General features: G+C 35.7%; 1 protein-coding gene across 4 annotated transcripts; it reads left to right on the top strand.

Annotated features, from left to right (window-relative positions):
- Positions 1-8,309: 8,309 nt before the first annotated feature.
- On the top strand, positions 8,310-12,970 carry LOC112764698 (protein SHOOT GRAVITROPISM 6). 4 transcript variants are annotated; one of them, XR_003183285.3, is made up of 10 exons: positions 8,310-8,669; positions 9,000-9,186; positions 9,537-9,626; positions 9,737-9,814; positions 10,176-10,243; positions 10,624-10,723; positions 10,828-10,962; positions 11,857-11,900; positions 12,122-12,202; positions 12,279-12,970. XR_003183285.3 is itself a non-coding variant. In XM_072223032.1 (8 exons), exons 2-8 carry the CDS (start codon positions 9,178-9,180, stop codon positions 11,878-11,880), a joined length of 504 nt encoding a protein of 167 aa, XP_072079133.1. In that variant the 5' UTR covers positions 8,310-8,669; positions 9,000-9,177; the 3' UTR covers positions 11,881-12,009. The 4 variants fall into 4 exon arrangements, 2 of the variants coding, with proteins under 2 accessions (XP_072079133.1, XP_025666216.2); XR_011875402.1 differs by having other exon boundaries at positions 11,812-11,900; XM_072223032.1 differs by lacking the exons at positions 12,122-12,202; positions 12,279-12,970 and having other exon boundaries at positions 11,857-12,009.
- Positions 12,971-21,675: the final 8,705 nt, after the last annotated feature.

Here is a 21,675-nt window from a genome sequence, read left to right as displayed (position 1 = left end):
AAGATGAACCATCAGTTGTTCAAACTCGAACAATCCCCGGCAACGGCGCCAAAAACTTGGTGCACGGAATTGTGATCACACCTTTCACAACTCCGGTACAACTAATCAGCAAGTGCACTGGGTCGTCCAAGTAATACCTTACGTGAATAAGGGTCGATCCCACGGAGATTGCTGGCTTGAAGCAAGCTATGGTTATCTTGTAAATCTTAGTCAGGAGATTCAAGTGATAAAAATGATTTTGTTTATGAAAAGTAAATAATATGAAATGAATTATACTTGTGATTTAGTAATGAGGAACAGGTTGAGGTTTCGGAGATGCTCTGTCGTCTGAATCTCTGCTTTTCTACTGTCTTCTTCTCCAAACACGCATGGCTTCCTTCCATGGCAAGTTGTATGTTGGTGGATCACCGTTGTCCATGGCTACCATCCGTCCTCTCAGTGAAAATGGTCCAGGTACAGTTTCTGTACGGCTAATCAACTGTCAGATCTCTCGTCTCGATGAAAAATACCAGGCACAGCTACCGCACGGCTAATCATCTGTCGGTTCTCATTTGTGTCGGAATAGGATCTCTCTATCCTTTTGCACACTGTCACTGCGCCCAACATTCGTGAGTTTGAAGCTCGTCACAGTCATCCCGTCCCAGATCCTACTCGGAATACCACAGACAAGGTTTAGACTTTCCGGATCTCAGGAATGCTGCCAATTGGTTCTAGCCTCTACCACGAAGGTTCTAATCTCACGGATTCGAATGCTCTGTTGTCAGGAGAGGCAAGTCAAATCCGTGGATCAGAAACCCAAGAGATACGCACTCAAGCTGTCGCCCAATGACTATGTTGAGCTCAGATAGAACGGGAGTGGTTGTCAAGCACGCGTTCATAAATTTGAGAATGATGATGAGTGTCATGGATTATCATATTCTTTATATTGAAGTACGAGTGAGTATCTTAGAACAGAATCAAGCGTGACCGGAAAGAAAACAATAGTAATTGCATTAATCCATTGAGACACAACAGAGCTCCTCACCCCCACCTATGGGGTTTAGAGACTTATGCTGTAGAAGATACAATATGAGATGTAAAATGTCATAATTTACAAAATGAATCTCTAAAAGTAGTTTTTATACTAAACTAGTAACTTAGGTTTACAGAAAATGAGTAACTAAGTGCAGGTAGTGTAGAAATCCACTTTCGGGGCCCACTTGGTGAGTGTTTGGGATGAGCTTTGAAGCTTTCATGTGCATAGTTCATTCGTGGAGTTAAACGCTAGCTTAGGTGCCAGTTTTGGCGTTCAACTCCAGTTTTGGTGCCAGTTCTGACGTTTTACACCAGAAAAAGGTCTCTAGCTGGCGTTTAACGCCAGTTTGGGCCATCAAATCTCGAACAAAGTATGGACTATTATACATTGCTGAAAAGCCCAAGATATTAGCTTTCTAGCCCAATTGAGAACGCGCCAATTGGACTTCTGTAGCTCCAGAAAAACGTGTTTGAGTACAGGGAGGTCAGAATCCAACAGCATCTGCAGTCCTTTCTCAGCCTCTGAATCAGATTTTTGCTCAGGTCCCTCAATTTCAGCCAGAAAGTACCTGAAATTACAGAAAAATATACAAACTCATAGTAAAGTCCAGAAATGTGATTTTTGCATAAAAAACTAATAAAAATATAATAAAAAGTAACTAAAACATACAAAAAACTACCTAAAAACAATGCCAAAAAGCGTATAAATTATCCGCTCATCAGTTAAGTTTCATTATCACTTCCTTTATCTCATTTCCTATTTTCTATTTCTAGTGCATGATCATGTTTAGTATTTTGTTCTTTCCTAGTTTTTTTTTTTGTTATAAAATATTCTATGTATTTATCACCATGCTTAAAAGAAAAAAAAATTTCTTGGAAAAGAATAATGAGATATATATGCTCGAGTTATATAATAAGAGTAGTCCAACTATTTTGATGTGGTGGCCCTTGCTTTTACTTTCTGAATGCATGAATTAACAGTGCTTATTTGATGTTGGAGTTGAGTATGTTAGCTCTTGAAAGAATGATGAAGAAGAAAAAGTATTATTGATGATCTAAAAAATCCAAAAAAATTGATTCTTGAAGCAAGAAAAAGCAGCCAAAAGAAAAGAAAAAGGAAAGAAAAAGCGAAAAAAACTAAAAGAAAAAGCCAAAAGCTCTTAAAACCAAAAGGCAAGAGTAAGGATCCAAGGCTTTGAGCATCAATGGTTAAGAGGGTCTAAAGAAACAAAATCTTGGCCTAAAAAGTTCAAATGAGCTGCTTCCACTAACTAAATGCTTGTGGTGTGAAGATGTCAAGTGAAAAGTTTGAGACTGAGCAGTTAAAGTCGTGATTCCAAAAGTAAAAGAGTGTGCCTAAGAACTCTGGGTACCATTGTCTGGGGATTCTAGCAAAGCTGAATCACAATCCAATTGGGCTCACCCAGTTAAGTGCTTGTGGCGTTTATGTATCCGGTGGTAATACTGGAAAACAAAATGCTTAGGGTCACGGCCAGGCTAAAAAAGAAGTTGTGTTCAAGAATCAAGAAAAGTTGAACTAAGAAAATCAATAATATCATTCGGGTTCTGAGCTCCTAAAGATGTCAATACTTCTAAGCTTCAAAGGAAAGTGAGATGCCAAAACTATTCAGAAGTAAATGACTACTAGCTCTGCTCATCAATTGGAACTGAGCTTCATTGAAAACTGAGTTTTATTATCTTCTTCCCTTCTTTTTTATCCTATTTTTTTTTTGGTTGCTTGGGGACAAGCAACAGTTTAAGTTTGGTGTTCTGATGAGCGGATATTTTATACACTTTTTAGTACTATTTTCTTGGTATTTTTGGTTTTATTTTTGTTAAGTTTTATCAAGTTTTAGTAGGTTTTAGTGCAAAAATTACTTTTTGGATGCTACTTTGTTTTTGTGTTTTTCCTATGTTTCTAGGTGATTTTTGGGTGATTCTGGCAAGTTTTAGAAAAGTCTGATTCAGAGGTTGAGAAAGGACTGTAGATACTGTCAGATTCTGACCTCCGTGCATTCAAACAAGCATTTCTAGAGCTACCAAGGTCCAAATAGTGCGCTCTTAACGGCATTGGAAAGATAACTTCCAGGGCGTTATAGCAATATATAATAGTCCATACTTGTCTTTGGAAATAAAGGCCCAAAACGGGCGTTGAACACCCAACCCACCCCTTTTCTGGCGTTCAACGCCCCAAAGGGAGCAAGCTTGGCATTTGGTCGCCCAAAAGGGAGCAAGGCTGGCATCCAACGCCCCAAGAGGAGTCCCAACATGTGGATTCACCCCAAGCTCAGCCCAAACACTCACCAAGTGAGCCCAAGAAGTGAATTTTCGCACTAGGAGTCCAGTCTATCTTATTTCTACAATCTTTAGTTATTAAATTAGTATATATAGAAAAGAGTTCACCGTTGTTAGGAACTCTTGCCTCTCTACACGTTTCATATTTTATTTTTTGTAAGTTATGAGCAACTAAACCTCCTAGGTTAAGATTAGGAGTTCTGCTGATTCTCATGGATTAATAATATTACTGTTTCTATTTCAATCTATGTTTGATTCCATTCTAAGATGTATCTTCGTTCTTCAAACTAATGAAACCGAGTGGAACGAGAGTATGACCCATTTTCTACATGGGTTATTGTGAGTCTGATGCACCACTATTTTGTGATACATTTTGTACTTAATTGAGTGGATTTTATCCACTAAACTCACACTTATTCATTGAATTCGCATGTTTTATATTTCCCTTCCTACTTTTGTGCTATGATTGAAAATATGCTTCTTTGGCCTTAAATTTGCTATGTTTAATCCCCTCTTATTACCATTCGATGCTTTGATATGTGTGTTAAGTGTTTTCAAGGTTTATAGGGCAGGAATGGCTTAGAGGATGGAAAGGAAGCATGCAAAAGTGGAAGGAATACAAGAAGTTGAAGAAATTGCTAAGCTGTCAGCCTTGACCTCTTCGCACTCAATCATCATAACTTGAGCTATAGAGATCCAAATGAGGCGGTTCCAATTGCATTGGAAAGCTAACGTCTGGGGCTTCGAAATGATATATAATTTGCCATAGTATCCGTACATTTAGGCGACACGCATGCGGCATGGACGCGGACACGTGCATCTGTGAAATTTCAGCGACCCAGAAGTTTCTGGCCCAGTTTCAAGCTCGAAAAACACAAATTAGAGGCTGGGAGTAGAGCAGAATGGGAGACACTTCTCATTATTCATAATTTTAGGTTTTAGATGTATTTTCTAGAGAGAAAGTCTCTCTCCTCTCTCTAGGTTTTAGGATTTCTCTTAGTTTTAGGTTTATTTCTTCTCAATTCCAGGTTCAATGTTCCTTTAATTTAGTTTCTCTTCTACTTTTATGAGTTCTAGTACCTTGGTTTATCTATTTCTTTTGTTAGGTTTACTTATTTTCCTAATTTGGTTTATGAACCTTTCATGTTAGATTTGATTTTATATTAATGCAATTTGAGGTATTTCAGATTTATGATTGTTTTATGTTATTGATGCTTTCAATTGGTTTTAGATTTTACATTCTCTATTACTTTTCCATGTTTTTATGTTATTCCTTCCAATTGTTTGATAAAATGCTTGAGAGGGTTTTAAATTACCTTTTTATGATTCTTGGCTTTGGTAGAGTAATTGGAGACTCTTGAGTTATCAAACTCCATTGTTGATTGACAATTGAAAGTTGCCGGTTGATTTGGATACTTCTAAAACTAGTCTTTCCATAGGAGTTGACTAGGACTTGAGGAATCAGATTGATTAGTCTACTTGACTTTCCTTTATTTAGTAAGGGTTAACTAAGTGGGAGCAATAAACAATTCTCATCACAATTGATAAGGATAACTAGGATAGGACGTCTAATTCTCATACCTTGCCAAGAGTTCATTTAATTATTAGTTTATTTTCTTATCATTTACTTTTCTTGTTCAACCTTTCAAAAAACCCCAAAAATATACTTTTCCATAACCAATAATAAATCATACCTCCCCGCAATTTCTTGAGATACGACCCAAGGTTTAAATACTTCGGTTTATTTTTATTGGGTTTGCTTTAGTGACAAACAAGTTTTTGTACGAAAGGATTCTAATAGCCCCAGCGTTAATCACTTACAGTTTGCCATGGAATGATTCATCCATTGTTGGAGTAGATAGTAAGAAAAGTTGATTCAGAAAGAAGAAGCATCTCTGAAGCCTCAAGCAAATTCTTATCACTTTTTCACACCAATTCAGTAATTCTTTCCTTATTCTATTTTTATGCGTTTTTCACAACCATTATCTTTTCTATCCGCCTGACTAAGATTTGCAAGATAGTCATTGCTTGCTCAATCCAATAATCCTCGTGGGATTCGACCCTCACTCACCTGAGGTATTACTTGGACGACTCGGTGCACTTGCCGGTTTATCTGTGCGGAATTTGTAGAGTTTAATTTTACGCACCAGCAGTAAGCCATCGACTTCAGTTCCTATTTCCTTGACGAACACATCAAATCCAACCGTGCCTATAATAATGTGTACCCATTCATGAATGACCTCGAACATGCATGTGTCAATCTACCCTCATCCAACACTAAATGACTGACATGATTTTGTTGTATCGTCACAATTTACCACATCATCCCACTGTTCACCGATTGTACGGAACGCAGCTTCTGACCAAGCATATAACGGTACTCCAAAGCACTCAAGTCACACCCTTCTAGTTTTACATCGTTCATTCTCCTCCCACCTCCACACCCTATGGAAAAACTTCAACAGGCCATTCCCGTTAAGTGCGAGTGCCACTTCCATACTGCGAATGGAAGCAAAGTTCAGTAAGGCTTTGTATGCCCCCATCTCACAAACCTTGACCACGTGAGGCCACTCCTTATGAGTTGTCGCGCTCAACAAACCAAAGTCTATAACTGTCATCATGGTTCCAATAACACTCTTCTGTAACCAGCTCAAATTAGGCCATGCTACCGAGACATCTATCTTCTTCGTCCCACACTTTCCATGCATATCCTTCCCAGTGTCTATGTTTTTCCATTCTTCCGATTGTTTCTCTCCTAGAGCACTAGTTTTCCGACGTTCCACAATCCTGTCATCAGTCCGCCTAATCGTAGTGTCCACAACCACCGCCTTCTCTCCCTGGTCAATATCCCGTCTATACCTCGCCTCTCCCACAAAAATTTCCTGACCTCCCAATTGCATTTGATTCATTTCTGAAATTGCTTTTAAAGCTCCTCCCTTTGTGGTGTATCGTACGAATGCAAAAAGGTATACCGCACCATTTCCCATCTTCCTTGATAGATAAATGTCAATGATTTGCTCTATCCACAAAAATAAACTAAACAATTCACGTTTCGATATATCTTCTGGTAACCCATCAACAAAAAATGCTAAAGGATTCCTTCTCCAAACGGACGTACTCTTCTCGGTTCCAAATCCTTAGATCCTTGACTTTGGATCGTGACTTCCTAGACCTACCCCAACCTGTGTTTTCCCAACCCACTCTCTCGCTCTCTTTCTCACTCTCTCATTATCGGAGTACCTAAAAAGTTCTTTTTATTATTAGCAACAATTAATTAATTCCTACAAATAGAATTGAATTGTTGATGCTAATTAAATAATTAATAGAAAGAAGAAATTGTTGAATTGAGAAGGTACCTATTAACAGCGATGGATTCAGAAATCTAATAATGGAGGAGTTAAAAGTTAAATTCTTGTATAATCAAATATAATGTCATATATATGATTATGTCATATCATCATAGTTAGTTTTAATTAAAAAATTAATGAATATTTATCAAATAAAAGAATTATTTCAGTCTTTATAATTTTTTTCATAATTTTTTATGATTTTACATCTAAAAAAATATAAAATTATCTATTTTTAAATATTTTGTTAATTAATTTATTTTAGTAAGTATTTATGTGCAACGAGTTAAATTTTTATGTTTTATATCATTGTAAAATATGACATAAAATAATATAAACGAATTTCACTAACAATTTTATTGTGTGAATTTAAAATATAATAAAGTATTTTTATATAATAATAGGGTAAAAACTAATAGAAAACTAATAAAAAAATAACAAATAAATTGCTAACTAAAAAAGGAACAATATTATTATAAATAAATATAAAATATTTTTTATATAATTATAGATGTTAAAATTAATTTTAAAAAAATGTTAAAAGAACTCTAAATCAATTAAAAAAATAAAAATAATATAAATATATATTAAAAAATTTAAACTCCAATACATGATGAATAATAATTCTTTTATTATCATTACGTTATTAAATTTTACTTTATATAATATATTTATTATAATCTCATAAATTTAAAATTTGTAAGGGGGAATGGAAGGCTGAAAGTGAAAGGCGAAAGTAGGGTTTAAGCACTTAAAAGTAATTATGTTATTATGGATGAAATGAAAGGAAGAAATAATGGAGAGAAAGATGCGATATGATGGGGTTATTAATTGGGTGAATATGAATATATGATATGGTGGCATAAATTAAGCCGTACGAAGCTCAACTTGCCCCTGGACACGTTTCACCATTTCGCATTTACACTTAGAACCCTATGAACTTCATCTCTACTCTTTCTGGTTGGTCACCCACTTGATTATGGATAAACATGATAATAGTACTTTGTCCTATTGATATTCGTACAAAAAGGCAAGAAAATAGCAATCGCAACAGCTTAACCATACCCTTCATTCCATATGGCAGTTTTTGGTGTTGTTCGTCCTTGAATATTTGTAAGTTGTTGTGGCTAAGGTTTCTGTACATGCACTAATGGAATGAGTCTCAAAATACAAACACATGCTAGCAACTGAGTAAAGGCTTATTATAAGGAAGCAATACATTATTTGTAAGTTAGTCAACTCCTGTGACATTGAATGGAAGTGGTCCTTTCAAATTACTTGAGGAAAGATCCTTGCAAAACCAACAATAATATATATCTTATACGGTTATTAAATCATTAAAAAATTACAGTTTAGTCACTATTAAAAAACTAGTTATTATAGACAGATATTTTTGATGGATTTTATCCTACGGAAATACAAACGGAATTTCAGAAGAATTTTTTGTCGAAAAACAGAAAAAATGAATCAGCATAAATTACAGATGGAAAATAAAATTCGTCGATAATTCTGTTGGTAAAATTAATTTTTTTCCGTAGAAAATAGTTACAGACGGATTTTCCGTCTGTAATTAAATAGACAAAATTCTGCGTTTTATTAAATTATTACAGACGGAAATCCGTCTATAATTTAAATTTTCCGTCGGAAAATGTTAGATTAAACCTAATTCTACCCCACTCTCTCGAGCTCCATTCACACTCCATTCTATTCAACTAAAACGAGCTTCTTCCTCTCTCCTTCCACGAGCTTCTTCTTCCGCCGTTGCCGCCGCCGCTTGCGTCGCGTCTCCTCATCGCACGAGTTTCAATCACCGCTACCCCTTCGCTTCATACACCTCCGCCAATTTCGCTCCCAGAGCCTCCCCCTCGTCCCCACGCGCTTCTCCTCCTCCTTTGGCCACCATCGGCGTTTTTCTTCCACCTCTTCGCCACTGTGTCCAACATCGTCATCCGTGAGATTCTCCTCGGAGCAACCACCAGGCTCCCCCGGGCAACACTCCACGGCTATAAAGAGGTATACTCTGATTTTATGATTCTGTTGCTTAGGGCTCAATTTTTCTGTGCCAATTTTAGGTTTATCAATTTTTCTTTGCAGTTTCTATCTTCTCAAAACAATTTAGGGTTTTATTACAGAGACAGAGATGGCAAGCTTTCTGTGAAGGAACTCCAATCCTCTGATTCCATTAGATGAATATATGAATATTCGCTTGCTGTTATTGATTTTGTTTATATTGAAGGCCCATGCTACGCATTACGCATTGTTACTTGTTCATATAAATTTGCTTTTTAAGTTGATATGTGAAATGTATACAATGTTTCTTGTGTTGTTTTTTTTTTTCAATAGGTCTTGTTCCTGAAATACCTGAAGATCTATACCACTTGATCAAGAAGGTTGTCTCAATCAGGAAGCACTTGGAGAGAAATAGGAAGGACAAGGACTCCAAATTCAGGTTGATTTTGGTAGAGAGCAGGATCCACCACCTTTCACGTTACTACAAGAAAACCAAGAAGCTTCCACCCATATGGAAATAGTAAGTATCAAATATGCATTTTCTTAATGTGCCTGAACTTTTATTTTGATGACTAGACACCACGATGATGCATTTTATGAGTACTTCCATTTTTTAAAATCCTTGTGGTTCCCTGAATTGGGTTTTGTGTGGTTCATATTTTAATTGTGCTGTTTGTTCAACTTCTTGCTCTTATTTATTTATTTACTGCAACTTTTGGCATTTATAAATGTTTCTAATTTAAATTGTATGCTTTTCTTTCTATCAGTGGGTTTGTTATCTGTATTTTATTGTTTCTAATTACTTCAGAGATTTAAAACAAAACACCTTTTCCATAAATAAAGTTAAAAATAAACACTCGTTATTTGCAGGATTTGACGCTTACTCTATCAACACTTCTACCTGTAGTTTCTATAAATAATGACAGCAGAGATCAATCAGATTTCTCAATTGGACTTAAGGTAATACTATCTGTTCTTACTGTAAGATTCCAACCTTATTGAATATTTATGACACTGATTGTTGATGAAAAAGGTTAAATGTTCTTTTTTAATTCAATAATGTTTGGCAGATGTATAATGAGGTGCAACGTTGCTTTCTCACAGTTGGCTTGGTGTACCCAGATGATTTGTTTCTGTTTCTTGTAAATGTAAGTTGTTGAAAATCTAGTTGAAGTGAATTTTCTATTCTGTTGATAAAAAAGGAAAAGAATAGTAAGCCGAAGGGAGATGAAGTTATACCATGTAAAGCTAAATAACTTGCTAGAAGAAATTAGACCCAAACTAAATATCAGATGAAGGAAGGCAATCAGTTGAACTAGTTTCTGGTTTGATTTAAAGTTGAATCATGTCCTATTTCTTTTACGTATTTTTGTTAGCCTGTGTGTTATGTTGAGGAAGGTGCCTTATTTGCACTGATGTTTCTTCCTTTTCCAAGGAGAAAATTATTTTGTTTCTCCTAATATGATATAAAAGTGTTGCCTTTTTGGCCTACTTTTCTTTTTCTTTCAGAAATGCAGGGTGAAGGAAGAAACATTGACCTTTGGTGGACTTTGTGTTTTGAAGCATCTTTTACCAAGGTTCTTGCTTTTCTGTTGCTGGTGATAATTGTCATGAATCATATTTTCAGAAAGCTTAATTTGTTCGGTAGATACATGAATAGCTTTATACCTTCAAATCGCATCAGGCAATAACATTTTTTGGGGCTGCAGCCCTGACAATGCTTGGGCCCACTGCATCTTCTATTGAAATTCAGCTTTTATTTGGAAGATTGAGTCGTAAACAAGGATTGAACTCTTGGCCACATTTGGTTATAGTAGCTCTAATACCACCAGGCCATGAATTACCTTACCAAAAAGCTTAGACTATATTTGGGTTGAGAGATATGACTATTTTGGTACCTTAACAGTTACTGTCTGTTATTATCTTGTGTAAACTGACCTACAATTCTTATCTGAAGGTTATTTGAAGCTTGGCATAGTAAAATACCTCTACTTGTTGATGTTGTAAAGTCCTTGCTAGAGGAGCCAAGTTTAGGTGTTTGGAAAGCACTTTCTGAAGTAATCCATTATGAACCATGTTCATGTAATTTACTTCTGAACTAACACAGTTTCTTACCCTTCACTTTCTTTTGGTTTTTCCTGCCTTCCTTCTTTTCTTGTAGTTAATTGTGGTTATGGCTTCACATTGTTACTTGGTTGGTTCATCTGGAGAGTTGTTCATTGAGTATCTTGTACGACACTGTGCTTTAACTGAAAATAATCATGGTGATCTTGATATCCTAAATAAGAGAGTAGAGGTAAAATTTCTCCCCAGTCCTTGCTTCTCAATAAACAAGTACCACTTGTGTACAATGATAAGACCATGATTGAAACTAAAATTTACTTTCTTAAATGCCATCTTAGCTTGGTGATGATCATGCCAGAAACTTATATTGTTGTGCCATGATTCAATTTATAAAAGGAACTATGCCACAAACATATAATTAGAAAGGGTGATGAGCAAGGCTATATATATATATATATAGGACCCACATAAATTACATAACACCCAACCTTTTTTAGATATGTTAATCATTCTGTAGACAAAATAAAGAAACCTAAATTACACTTAGCTTCTCTTTACCAACTTCACATGGATAACGTACCATAAACATAAAAAAGGGGTGTACTTCCCATGCATCTTTATTAGTTCTTTAGTCTTTACCTTTTTTTGGTCGGTATTTAAATTCTTTAATTCTAAATATATTTTGTTTAAATTCTTTAATTCTAAATATACTCTCTCTAACATGATCTCAATTGCAAGAACCCTAAGGTCATTCTTTAAATTCTTTAATTCAATCATGGGAATGGTAGGCATGTCAATGATCATTTATGATTTATGGATAATTAAAATTTGGCTAGAAGAAAGATAAGATGTACCACCTACTTTTGAATTTGTATCTGAGACATGGTAATCAATTATACTTCAATTTATATATTTATTTTATTCTCAAAATAAATCTTCCTTCTGTTATCATTCTTCATTAGTAATAAATTAATAATGACATTAGTACTAATGATTAGAACCATGTTATATACTAACTAATATTAGAGCTTTTGATTTGAAGTAGTGGTTTATGCTCCTATGCATTCACTTTTTGTTGCAGGTTTGCTTATACTTTAATTGTTTTCATGTGTGGTAACATGTCTAGGACATATGGCAGCAGGTAGCATGAATAGTTATTGTCTTTCATGTGTATCCTTTTTCATTGTTTGTGTCAAGTGTATACGGTAGAATGGAACAGCTAACAAATTGAATCACACATAATACTTCTCAATTTGTGATTATTATTCTTGTAATTAAGTTATTAAAGAAAATATTAAAGAAAAAAGACTTTTTATTGGTCAACTAAGTGGAACATTTGGCTTGCTGCACTTTCTATAATTTTGAGATTAATGACCTTAATTCAAAGCCAGTATATGGTGAGCATGATCATAATTCTTCTGCTGAAGGGTGTAGTAACAGCGGACATTCTCCTCAATTCTGATTGGGAGAAGGTACTCTCAATACTTATCATGGCAATGATATTTCTTTTTCTTTTCCATTTTTTTCAACTGCTAATGCACCTTTCAGGACTTGCCTGAGGACCCAACTGGAAAATTCAATGACTTCAAGGATTTTGTGGAGTCAAATTTTGATGTTTGCAAATGGATAATACTAGTGACCATCTCAGCACAGGTGTATGACAAACTTTTCGAACGTTATGCTCATAAAGAAGGCTTTGAATGCAAGTATAAATAGCGCAACTACGGCTAGAGTTGAAATGGCAGATATTACCACTATTGATGATGTAGTTAGGCTTGATTGATCTCTGCTGGAAGCATCATCACTATTATAGTAATCAAGAGGGCTTCCACAAAGCTGTTGGTTCCCTTCAAATGCCTCGTCCGGCCAATGAGAGAATTTCCTGTCTAATTTTTCTTGAAGGTTATTGTAGGAGAGATCAAGCACTCCCAAGCTGCTCATGTCACCAACTTGTGGAGGGACTTCTCCAGTGAGTTGATTGTGGGAAAGATCAAGTGCTTCTAATTTCAACAGATTCCCAAGAAAAGCTGAGATTTCACTTGAGAGATTGTTGTATCTGAGGTCTAAATTGATCTGGAGATTTTTTAGTTTTTCAATTTCTGTTTCAGTATGGAAAATAATACAGCTTTTAGTATGGTTGATAGTTTTAGTATGGTTGAATAATACATTGAGGATTATAGTTGATGTATCAATACATTTTGTTTATATTTTGAATTATATTGACTTGCTTGTTTATTATAGTACTTTTCTTTTAGTTTGATAATACGATGAATTTATTTATTTTTTGAAATATTATAAATATTCGAATACAAATTAGATAAAAATTTGTATTAAATTTATATTTATTTTGTATAAAAATAAGTTTATTTTGTAATTAGAAAAATAAAAAAATTCTATTTTACCTTACTGACGGATTTACAGACGGATTTTATGTCTGTAATCAGAGTGTAAGATGATTTTCCAAAGTTTAAATTACAGACAGAAAATTCGTCAGAAAATCCGTCTGTAATTACAGACGAAAAATCCGTCGGAAAATCTGTCTGTAATTACAGATGGAAAATCTGTCTGTAATTACAGACGAAAAATCCGTCTATAATTACAGACGGAAAATCTGTCAGAAAATTCATCTGTAATTACAGACAGAAAATCCGTCGGAAAGTTCGTCGCCTTTGGGAAATGGATAGAAAATTTACAGAGAGAAAATCCGTCGGTAACTGATAAAAGTCCGTCTGTAATTTTCTGACGGAAAAAAATCCGTCGGTAAATAATTTTCGACGGGACTTTTACAGAGAGACAAAATCCGTCGGTAATTTCGTTAGTAACCAAAAATCTGTCTGTAATAAAGACTAAATCTGTCTGTAAATCTGTCTATATTAATCCATTTTCTAGTTGTGAGTGCATGTAATTCTTACTCTCAGTTTGATGAACTTAGCAACATATTATCAAAAAGAATAAAAGGATTTATAACTTAGTTATAATAGGTACACTATTGAAAAAATCACATGATATTTTTTGTCATACATGGTAAAAAAATATTCTAATTCTATAAAGAAAATTAGATTCCACCATTTAGTTTTAGTGCAGAGAAATACAAACCAATTTTAAACGCAACACTTCTACTCAGGACTTCAAATAGTTGGAGAGAAGCAATTGAATTACTGCAGATCCAAAAGCTCATTCTAATTCTTAATAGATTAAACCAAAGAGCAAAAACAAAAGTATGATAAACAATCTATCTCCAAACTTAAATCAGAGAACAAAAGCAAATATATAATAAACACGCCACTATTAATGAGAAGTAATGCAACTATATAATTCTTATTTAAGAAAGGGGAAAAATGGGCCTTCTCTAGTTCACATAATAGAAAATATCAATAAAATGAGAAGTACCTATTCACCAACACTTATGAATTTCAAAATGACTTCTTCAAATGATAAAATATAATTGATCTGCAGAATCATATTCCTGTCAGTTACTATTCTTTTGGAATAATAAAGGTAAGCATGACTAGAAACGAGAGAGTATAGCCATGTACCTTTATCATAAAAAAAGGCTTGCTTTTATAATCAAATTATCACAATTGTGTGGAGATAACGATGAAAAGAAATTTTAAAGCACCAAACTTCAAATCTATAAGTTATGTTCAGAGAATCACAAATGAACTTAAAAAGTACGAATTTTTCATTATGCATGAATTACAATTAGTTAAGAGCATTGAAAATACAAGATAACTATTTGCTATGTAATTTAAAGATACTAAATAAAAATCAAAGCACTAGCAGGAGTATCTTTTTGTCCCCTTTTTATTTTGGTTCTTGGCTGCGTGGCAGTAAAGAAACTGGATTTAAAGAAAAGGGTGATGGTAGATCAGAGACTTCAACCAAGCCTTCAAGCATTTGCAACACGATCCCATTGTTGGTCTTATTTCATGATGCTCTTGAATGCACTAAATTGCTATCTTCACCCACCTTTGTAACCTTTCACTGTCAGCTATAGCCTCCGTATCATCATCTACCAAAGCATCTATTCTCCTTTATACATAGCAATCATAATCCCAATCAGTCAGCATAGCCTTCTCTTCCTCCCTGGACTCCAACATCAGGAATAAAGTAGAATCGTGGAACAAGCTCAGAACATGTGATCAAATCTCTAAGCTAGAAATTAGAAATATTTAAATAGAAAAAAGAGAATGGAAAGGGAAAAATACAATCAGTTTCGAGATACCGGCATGTGAAGATGAACCTCTTTCATCACTACAACTACAACAAGCTCAATCAGCATCAACAGCAACAAAAAGAGAGAAACTGCGAAAAAAATTGATAAACCTAAAATTGACACAGAAAAATTGAGCCCTAAGCAACAGAATCACAAAATCAGAGTATACCTCAAATTCACGAAAGGAGCAGATGCGACAAGAGCGGCAATGGAGAGAGCTCTACGACAACGGCGATGAAGAGAGCGGATGCGACGAGAGCAGCGGAGAGAGTTCTATGACAATGGTGACGAAGGTAGCAGACGCGATGAGAGTGGTGGCGGAAGGAGCTCGTGCGATGCAAGGATGACAGAGAGAGATCGTACGACGCAAGCGACGGAAGAAGCTCGTGCGACGGAGAGAAGAAGCAGCTTGTGCGAGGGAGAGAGGAAGAAGCTTGTGTTTTATTTGTGTGGAGTGTGAATCGAGCTCATGAAAGGGGTTAAATTAGGTTTAAGTCCATATTTTTTTTATGAGTGAAACCTCTCCCCGGTCCCTAATCATTTATGAAAAAAACCTAGCACCCACTGACTATTAGAAAATAACAACGCGACCCTTATCCATTCTCTCCGTGTAACCGAAAGGACCCTCTTGTCATTTTTTGGGTAAAAAGTAACTGGAAGAGTCTACGTGTACTGGTTATTCTTATACGTGGACTGACTATGGTGGATAGGACAAAAATCCTGTACATAATTATAAAAAATGATGCAGTTTTTATTCTAGTTCTTAATAAGAGCAAACCCAATTGTTAATGTGAACCCTAGATATAAAATTCTACCTTTAGTGATGAACATGGAAGAGCATTCATCAGGTTCAATCTGTCGTTCATGGAAAGAGAAGTCGTTGGGCTCTTCAAGCAACAACGATGGCAATATTGGCATGACGAGGAAGACGTTCACACATCCAACCTGCAATTATGGAGCTTATGCGATTCTTTTTTAATCCACCACATCAAATAACCCAAATAAGTTGTTATTTGGTTGCAATTATTTCAAGGTACATTAGTATTCACTTCATTTTACAATCTTTTCTGTAATTAGGTTGATTAAGAAATAATTGTTCATAATTGTAGACTCCTTAAACACATTGCAAATATTTTAAGTAGCTAGATGAGCTCATAACTCAGTTTGACTATACGGTGTTGGAAGTGCAAAAGATGGAAGTTCATGATAGATTAAAGGAGTTGGAGGACAAAATTAAAGAAATGGAAATTAAGCTATATGATAGAGTTCAAGAAAGAAGTTACACAAGACAAAATGGATGTATCATCATGGCATTTTTTATTGTCGTTGCTCTTGGATTCTTTTTTACTGCACTTCAACCTAATAGGATGTAACAACTTGTAACTTATTTTGGATATTAATGTTATAAGCTAGATGCACATTAAGAGATCTTCAACTCCGTCACCATCTCACAACTCACCAAGGTGGGTCACGACCTGCATATGAAAAACAACAACAAAATATGGTATGAGAACTGGAAATTCTCAGTATGGTAACAGTGCTCAATATGTAAGATATAAGGTTCCGAAACGCTAAAGGCAATCCTAGAACTTCACATCAAACTTAAGATCCAAACTTAAAGCAATGCTAAATTTAAAATCATAATGAAAAACCATAATAAAACAGGGGTAATCTAACTTAGGAAATTGATAACTAAACCAACATTGCTGTCCCATAGCCTTCACCAGCCTAACTTCCGCATGACCCTTTTGTCACCACCTACCAAACATCCTCAACCCCAATTTCTTGTTGATTTAATCTCCCCAATCTTGATCAATAGCCAATTCCTTAGTCTAATTGCTCATGAAAAGAGATGAAGAATGGTCCCTAATATACCATACACTTTCCTAGACCCAAATAATGGATAGATTAAATATCACAATATCCCATCCATACCCAAATCTACTCAAGTATGAGAAGGACTTTCAAGCATGATTTCATGTTTCCTCTTCCAAGGTTCCCATGAAATCCAAATTGCATTCAATCTCTTTCCCAAGATAATTGAATGCTAGGATGAAGAACGAAAATCCTTCAAGTAAATCAAAGAGAGATAAAGAGAAGAAGAAGAATAAAAACAAATTAATCCATTAAATAGCAATAGAGCTCTCTTTCCCAATGTTGGAAATTAGAAACTCATAACTAAATATTTACAAAAGTGGGCATGAAAGAAATGGAAGAATAGAAGAGAATGAGAGTGAAAGGGGAGTGGAGTCATGATGGTGGCAGAAATTGGCGAGTTAAAAATTGTTATAAGATATGCGTTGCAAGTATAGTTCTCAACCAACCAGAAATCCGCTTATCAATTTAAAAAAGAGTGTCACAGAAATTAAAGTTAAAATACTGGGAGTATGAATCCCAGGTCGTCTCCCAATGAGTTGCAGGAAAGTGTGCTATTTTATTAATCAGATGGTTTTCAAAAAGATTTGAGTTGAATGACAGGAAATTAAATCAGAGAATTAATGTAATTTAAATAAAAGCCTTGACCGGAAATAGATTAGTTGGAAGCCCTATTTTTGTTGCAGTACTTTCAAGATTAATTGATAATTGGGGGTTGTTCTATTTAGTTATCCCTTACTAGGTAAGGGAAAGTCAAACAAGTTGGAATGTTGTTTCTATTCACAAGTCCAAGTCCGCTTACTTGGAAGGACTAGCGTTAGTGACTAGAGAGCAATCCAACAATAAACCCAATTACAATTTCTCCTTTGAGCATTCCAACTCAAGGGTTCCTTTCAATCAACTCCCCATCAAGTTAGGGAACTACTCACTCATTGTGAATGTGGAATTCATAACATAGGAAAGGGAATTAAAGAAAGACATGATAAATAAAACTCAAAGAAATTAATTAAAAATAAAAATAACTCTTGTATTAATAAATTCTAAAATAATCCAATAGTAAAATTAAGTAAATTAAAGGACATGGAAGAGTAAAGTCAAGTAAAGAAAATGAACTAGAATGACGAAGTCTTGATGAGGTAATAACTTTTCTCAAAATCCCAATGCAAAAAAAAAAAGCAATAGAAAATAAAAATCCTAAGAACTATGAATGTGTAGAGAGAAAAGAAAACCTAGAGGAGAGGAAAACTAGATCTAAAAACTAAAAACTATCTCGAATGAATGTTGTGTTTGTCTCTGCATGTTCCCTGGCTCTAGTCTGCTTTTCTGGGCCGAAAACTGGGTCGAAACAGGGCCCAAAATCGCCCCCAGCAATTCTGCAGATTATGCAGATCGCGCACGTCACGCGATCGCGTCATTCATGCGGACGCGTCATTCGGCGTTTTGCTTCTCCACGCGGACGCATCATCCACGCCTCCGCGTCACTTATGCTATTCCATCCGCGCGATCGCGTGAGTCATGCGGCCGCGTCACTTCTCGCTGGTCATCTCCTTAATTTCTTGTGTTCTTTCCATTTTTGCAAGCTTCCTTTCCAATCTCCAACTTATTCATGCCCTATAAAGCCTGAAACACTTAACACACAGATCACGGCATCGAATGGAATAAAGGAGAATTAAAATACATAATCAAAAGTCTCTAGGAAGCAAGTTTTCAATTATGTAATAAATTTAGGAAAGAAATATAAATGCATGCTAATCATATGAATAAGTGGGTAAAGATCATGATAAAATCACACAATTAAACACAATATAAACCATAAAATAGTGATTTATCAACCTCCCCACACTTAAACATTAGCATGTCCTCATGCTTAGTTGAAGGAGATAAAATGAATGAGTAGGAACATGTAGAACTCATGCAATGCAATGCAACCTATATATGTGAATGCAACTATATGATTCTTGTCCACTTGATCAAAAGTAAGTAAGCTCTTCAAAACAATTACAAACCAAATTCCACTAACTCAATTCTTATATAGTAAGAACAGATAAAAATGCAAGAAAATAGCTCATGAAAGCAGAGAACATAGAAATTCAAGCATGGAACCCTCACTAATGATGTATGTACACTCTAGTCTCTCTAGTGTATAGGGTCATCATTCTATCCTTCTCTAATCATGCTTTCTAATTTTTGTTCTTCTCCTAACCAATCAACAACATTTAATACACCAATGCAAACATCATGAGGTCTTTCCAAGGTTGTAATGGGGCCAAGGTAAGGGTAAGGATATATATGGCTAAGTAAGCTTTTAAATTGAATCTTTATTTAACCCAAGCTTCAACATAACCTATATATATTCTATATAACTTTAGAATTCACACCTAGCTACCCAGAAATCTCTTTCACATTCTATACTCATGTTTCAACTTTTAATTTTAATTTTATCATACATGCATTGATCTTTGAATTCTTAACTCAGCATTGGGGTAATTTTGTCCCCTTATTTATTTATTGAATATTTTTGGATTTTTTTTTCTTAAACATAAAAACATAAAAATGACATAGCTTATCAATGCGCATAGATTTTTAATTCTTATAGTTTCACATGAGTAGGTACCCAAATTCCCATTATATTATCATGATACATTCCCTTATTATCTTTTGTTCCCACAATTTCCCATACTTAAATAACACACACAATTCTATCTTAAGCTAACCAAAGATTCAATTTGGGACATATACTTGTTTTTCCGCTTAAGGCTAGTAATGTGGTAAAGTATAGAACAAATGGGATTTAAAGGCTCAAAGTGGCTAACAAAGGTAATTGAAAGGGGTAGGCTTAATTTGGATAAGTGGGCTAAACAAATAATGGCCTCAATCATATGCAACCATATAAATATAATAAACATTGGACATATAGGATGAAACAAAATATAGATTACAATCATAGAGAAGTAAACACACATGAATAAGATAATTATGGTTAAATAATGTAACCATTCATAAAGGCTCAAATCTCACCGGTTGTGTGTTCTTTAGCTCAAAAATTATGTTTCAAATACAACTTCAAGCAAATTTAACATAGAAGTTTTTATTAAAATTAGTGAAATTTTGTTCCAAAGATAGGGACTTAGAAGAAATCTATTGTCTTTTCAATCAAGCAGAGCATGCATGCAACTAACCTATTACTATGCAATTTGTCCTATTCTACAAAAGAAAAGTCTAACTAAATATCCTAATTTATTGGTGTTTAGGGAAGAGAAATTACCTCCGGAAGTCAGGTACTGACCGACCTCCCCACACTTAAGGCTTTTCACCGTCCTCGGTGCCATCTGTCAAGAACAAAGGTGGGCTGGTAGCAGTATCCCCACAGTCAGGACCATCATGGCTCCCTGTGCTGGTAAAGAAAGTGGAGTCCGGGGTGTCTGAGTCCTTGAATTTTCCCATAATTAGCTCCTTGAGGTATGTGAATCGGCGCTTATTATGGCGTTCTCTCATCTTAGCTTTCTGTTCCTGCCGATTCAACTTTTCAAGTATCTGATGGAGTCGTTGGTCTGTAGTAGGTGCTTGTGGTGTTGAAGAAGGAATATCTTCAACTGGTTCAGTAGGCTGGCTAGTAGTGGCTGCTGGAAGTCTAAGGTACTTCCCGTTAGGGACATACTGATCATCCCGGGAAAACATGGCTTTGGTGTCCCCAGCTCTGTAGGAGACTCTGGCTGCTGAGGCAAGATCTGAGACCAAGGCGGGAAAAGATAAGTTGCCCGCAATTTGTACATGTCCCATGGCATTCCGGATATGTCTTGGGAGATTCAGAGGTTGGTCTGTAAGGATGCACCATAGTAGAACGGCCATGTCCGCAGTGAAGGAGGACTCGTGAGTGCTCGAAAAGACGTAATGGGACATGATCTGTGCCCATACGCGAGCCTCCAAGGTAAGTGCTGAAGCCGAAATTCCCTTAGGGTGGGTACGATGGTAGCCGTAGATCTATCGGGTGCCAGGTAGTGCGATAACTCTGAGAACAGCGTCCCAGTCAAATTGGTACATCTGGCGCTTGAGTGCGGCTTCTTGAAAGGCGTCCAATCCTGCTGGAATAGGGGGAAGACTTAGAACTTTTTGAATGGCCTCTTCTGTAATGGGGACTTATTTCTGACGGACATAGACAGACTGCAAGGTTGGTAGGTGGAAGTTGGAGTAGAACTCGACTACCCAAGAAAGATTGACCTACCTTGGCTGTCTCTGTAAGAAATCCCATTGTCTTCGGGCAATCTGCGGCTCAACAAAGGTAGCAATATTGGGCGGGAGGAGAAGAAGGTATTCGTTGTTGTAACTCCTTTCTATCAGGATGGGAAACATCTGCTCACAGTAGCGATTGGGAAAACGCGCAGTGTCCTTTGCTGGGAAGGCTTTTTCTTTATCATTAACCTTTATAATCCTTTTAGATTTCTTTGTTGAGGGCTTTACTGCAGTTGAAGAAGATGCTGCCACTAATGCTCTCTTGGTTCCTCTTCTTGCTGGTTGTTTAGGAGTAGCTTTCTCCTTTCCTTTCTTGGTGGCCATCCTGAAAAGGAAAGAGAAAGTAAATTAAATTCAAAGAGATAGAGCAAGGAAGAGGGCGGGAAAAGTGGTAATCAATGGACAATAAAGAAGAACGACGTTAACACATGGTCATGACTACATGTGAAAAGTTCATCAATGAAAATATAGCAAGTGCATGTGGGGACAATTAAATGCAAGGGGTTTATTGGCATGCAGGCAAAGGCATGAGTAGCATAGATCAAGCATTCAATGTCCAAGTGAGATTACCAAGTCTTTCAAACTAACAATTTGTTTGTAATAATAATTATATTAAATTAATAA

This window comes from Arachis hypogaea, chromosome 17 (genome assembly GCF_003086295.3).
Source record: "Arachis hypogaea cultivar Tifrunner chromosome 17, arahy.Tifrunner.gnm2.J5K5, whole genome shotgun sequence".
Taxonomy (NCBI): Eukaryota; Viridiplantae; Streptophyta; class Magnoliopsida; order Fabales; family Fabaceae; genus Arachis; species Arachis hypogaea.
This window is presented reverse-complemented; position numbering and strand designations above follow the sequence as displayed.

Coding starts and splice junctions, on each gene's coding strand:
- LOC112764698 (XM_025810431.3), top strand. Junction 9,627..9,736: donor ATTTCTCAATTGGACTTAAG/GTAATACTATCT, acceptor AATGTTTGGCAG/ATGTATAATGAGGTGCAACG. Junction 9,815..10,175: donor TGTTTCTGTTTCTTGTAAAT/GTAAGTTGTTGA, acceptor TTTTTCTTTCAG/AAATGCAGGGTGAAGGAAGA.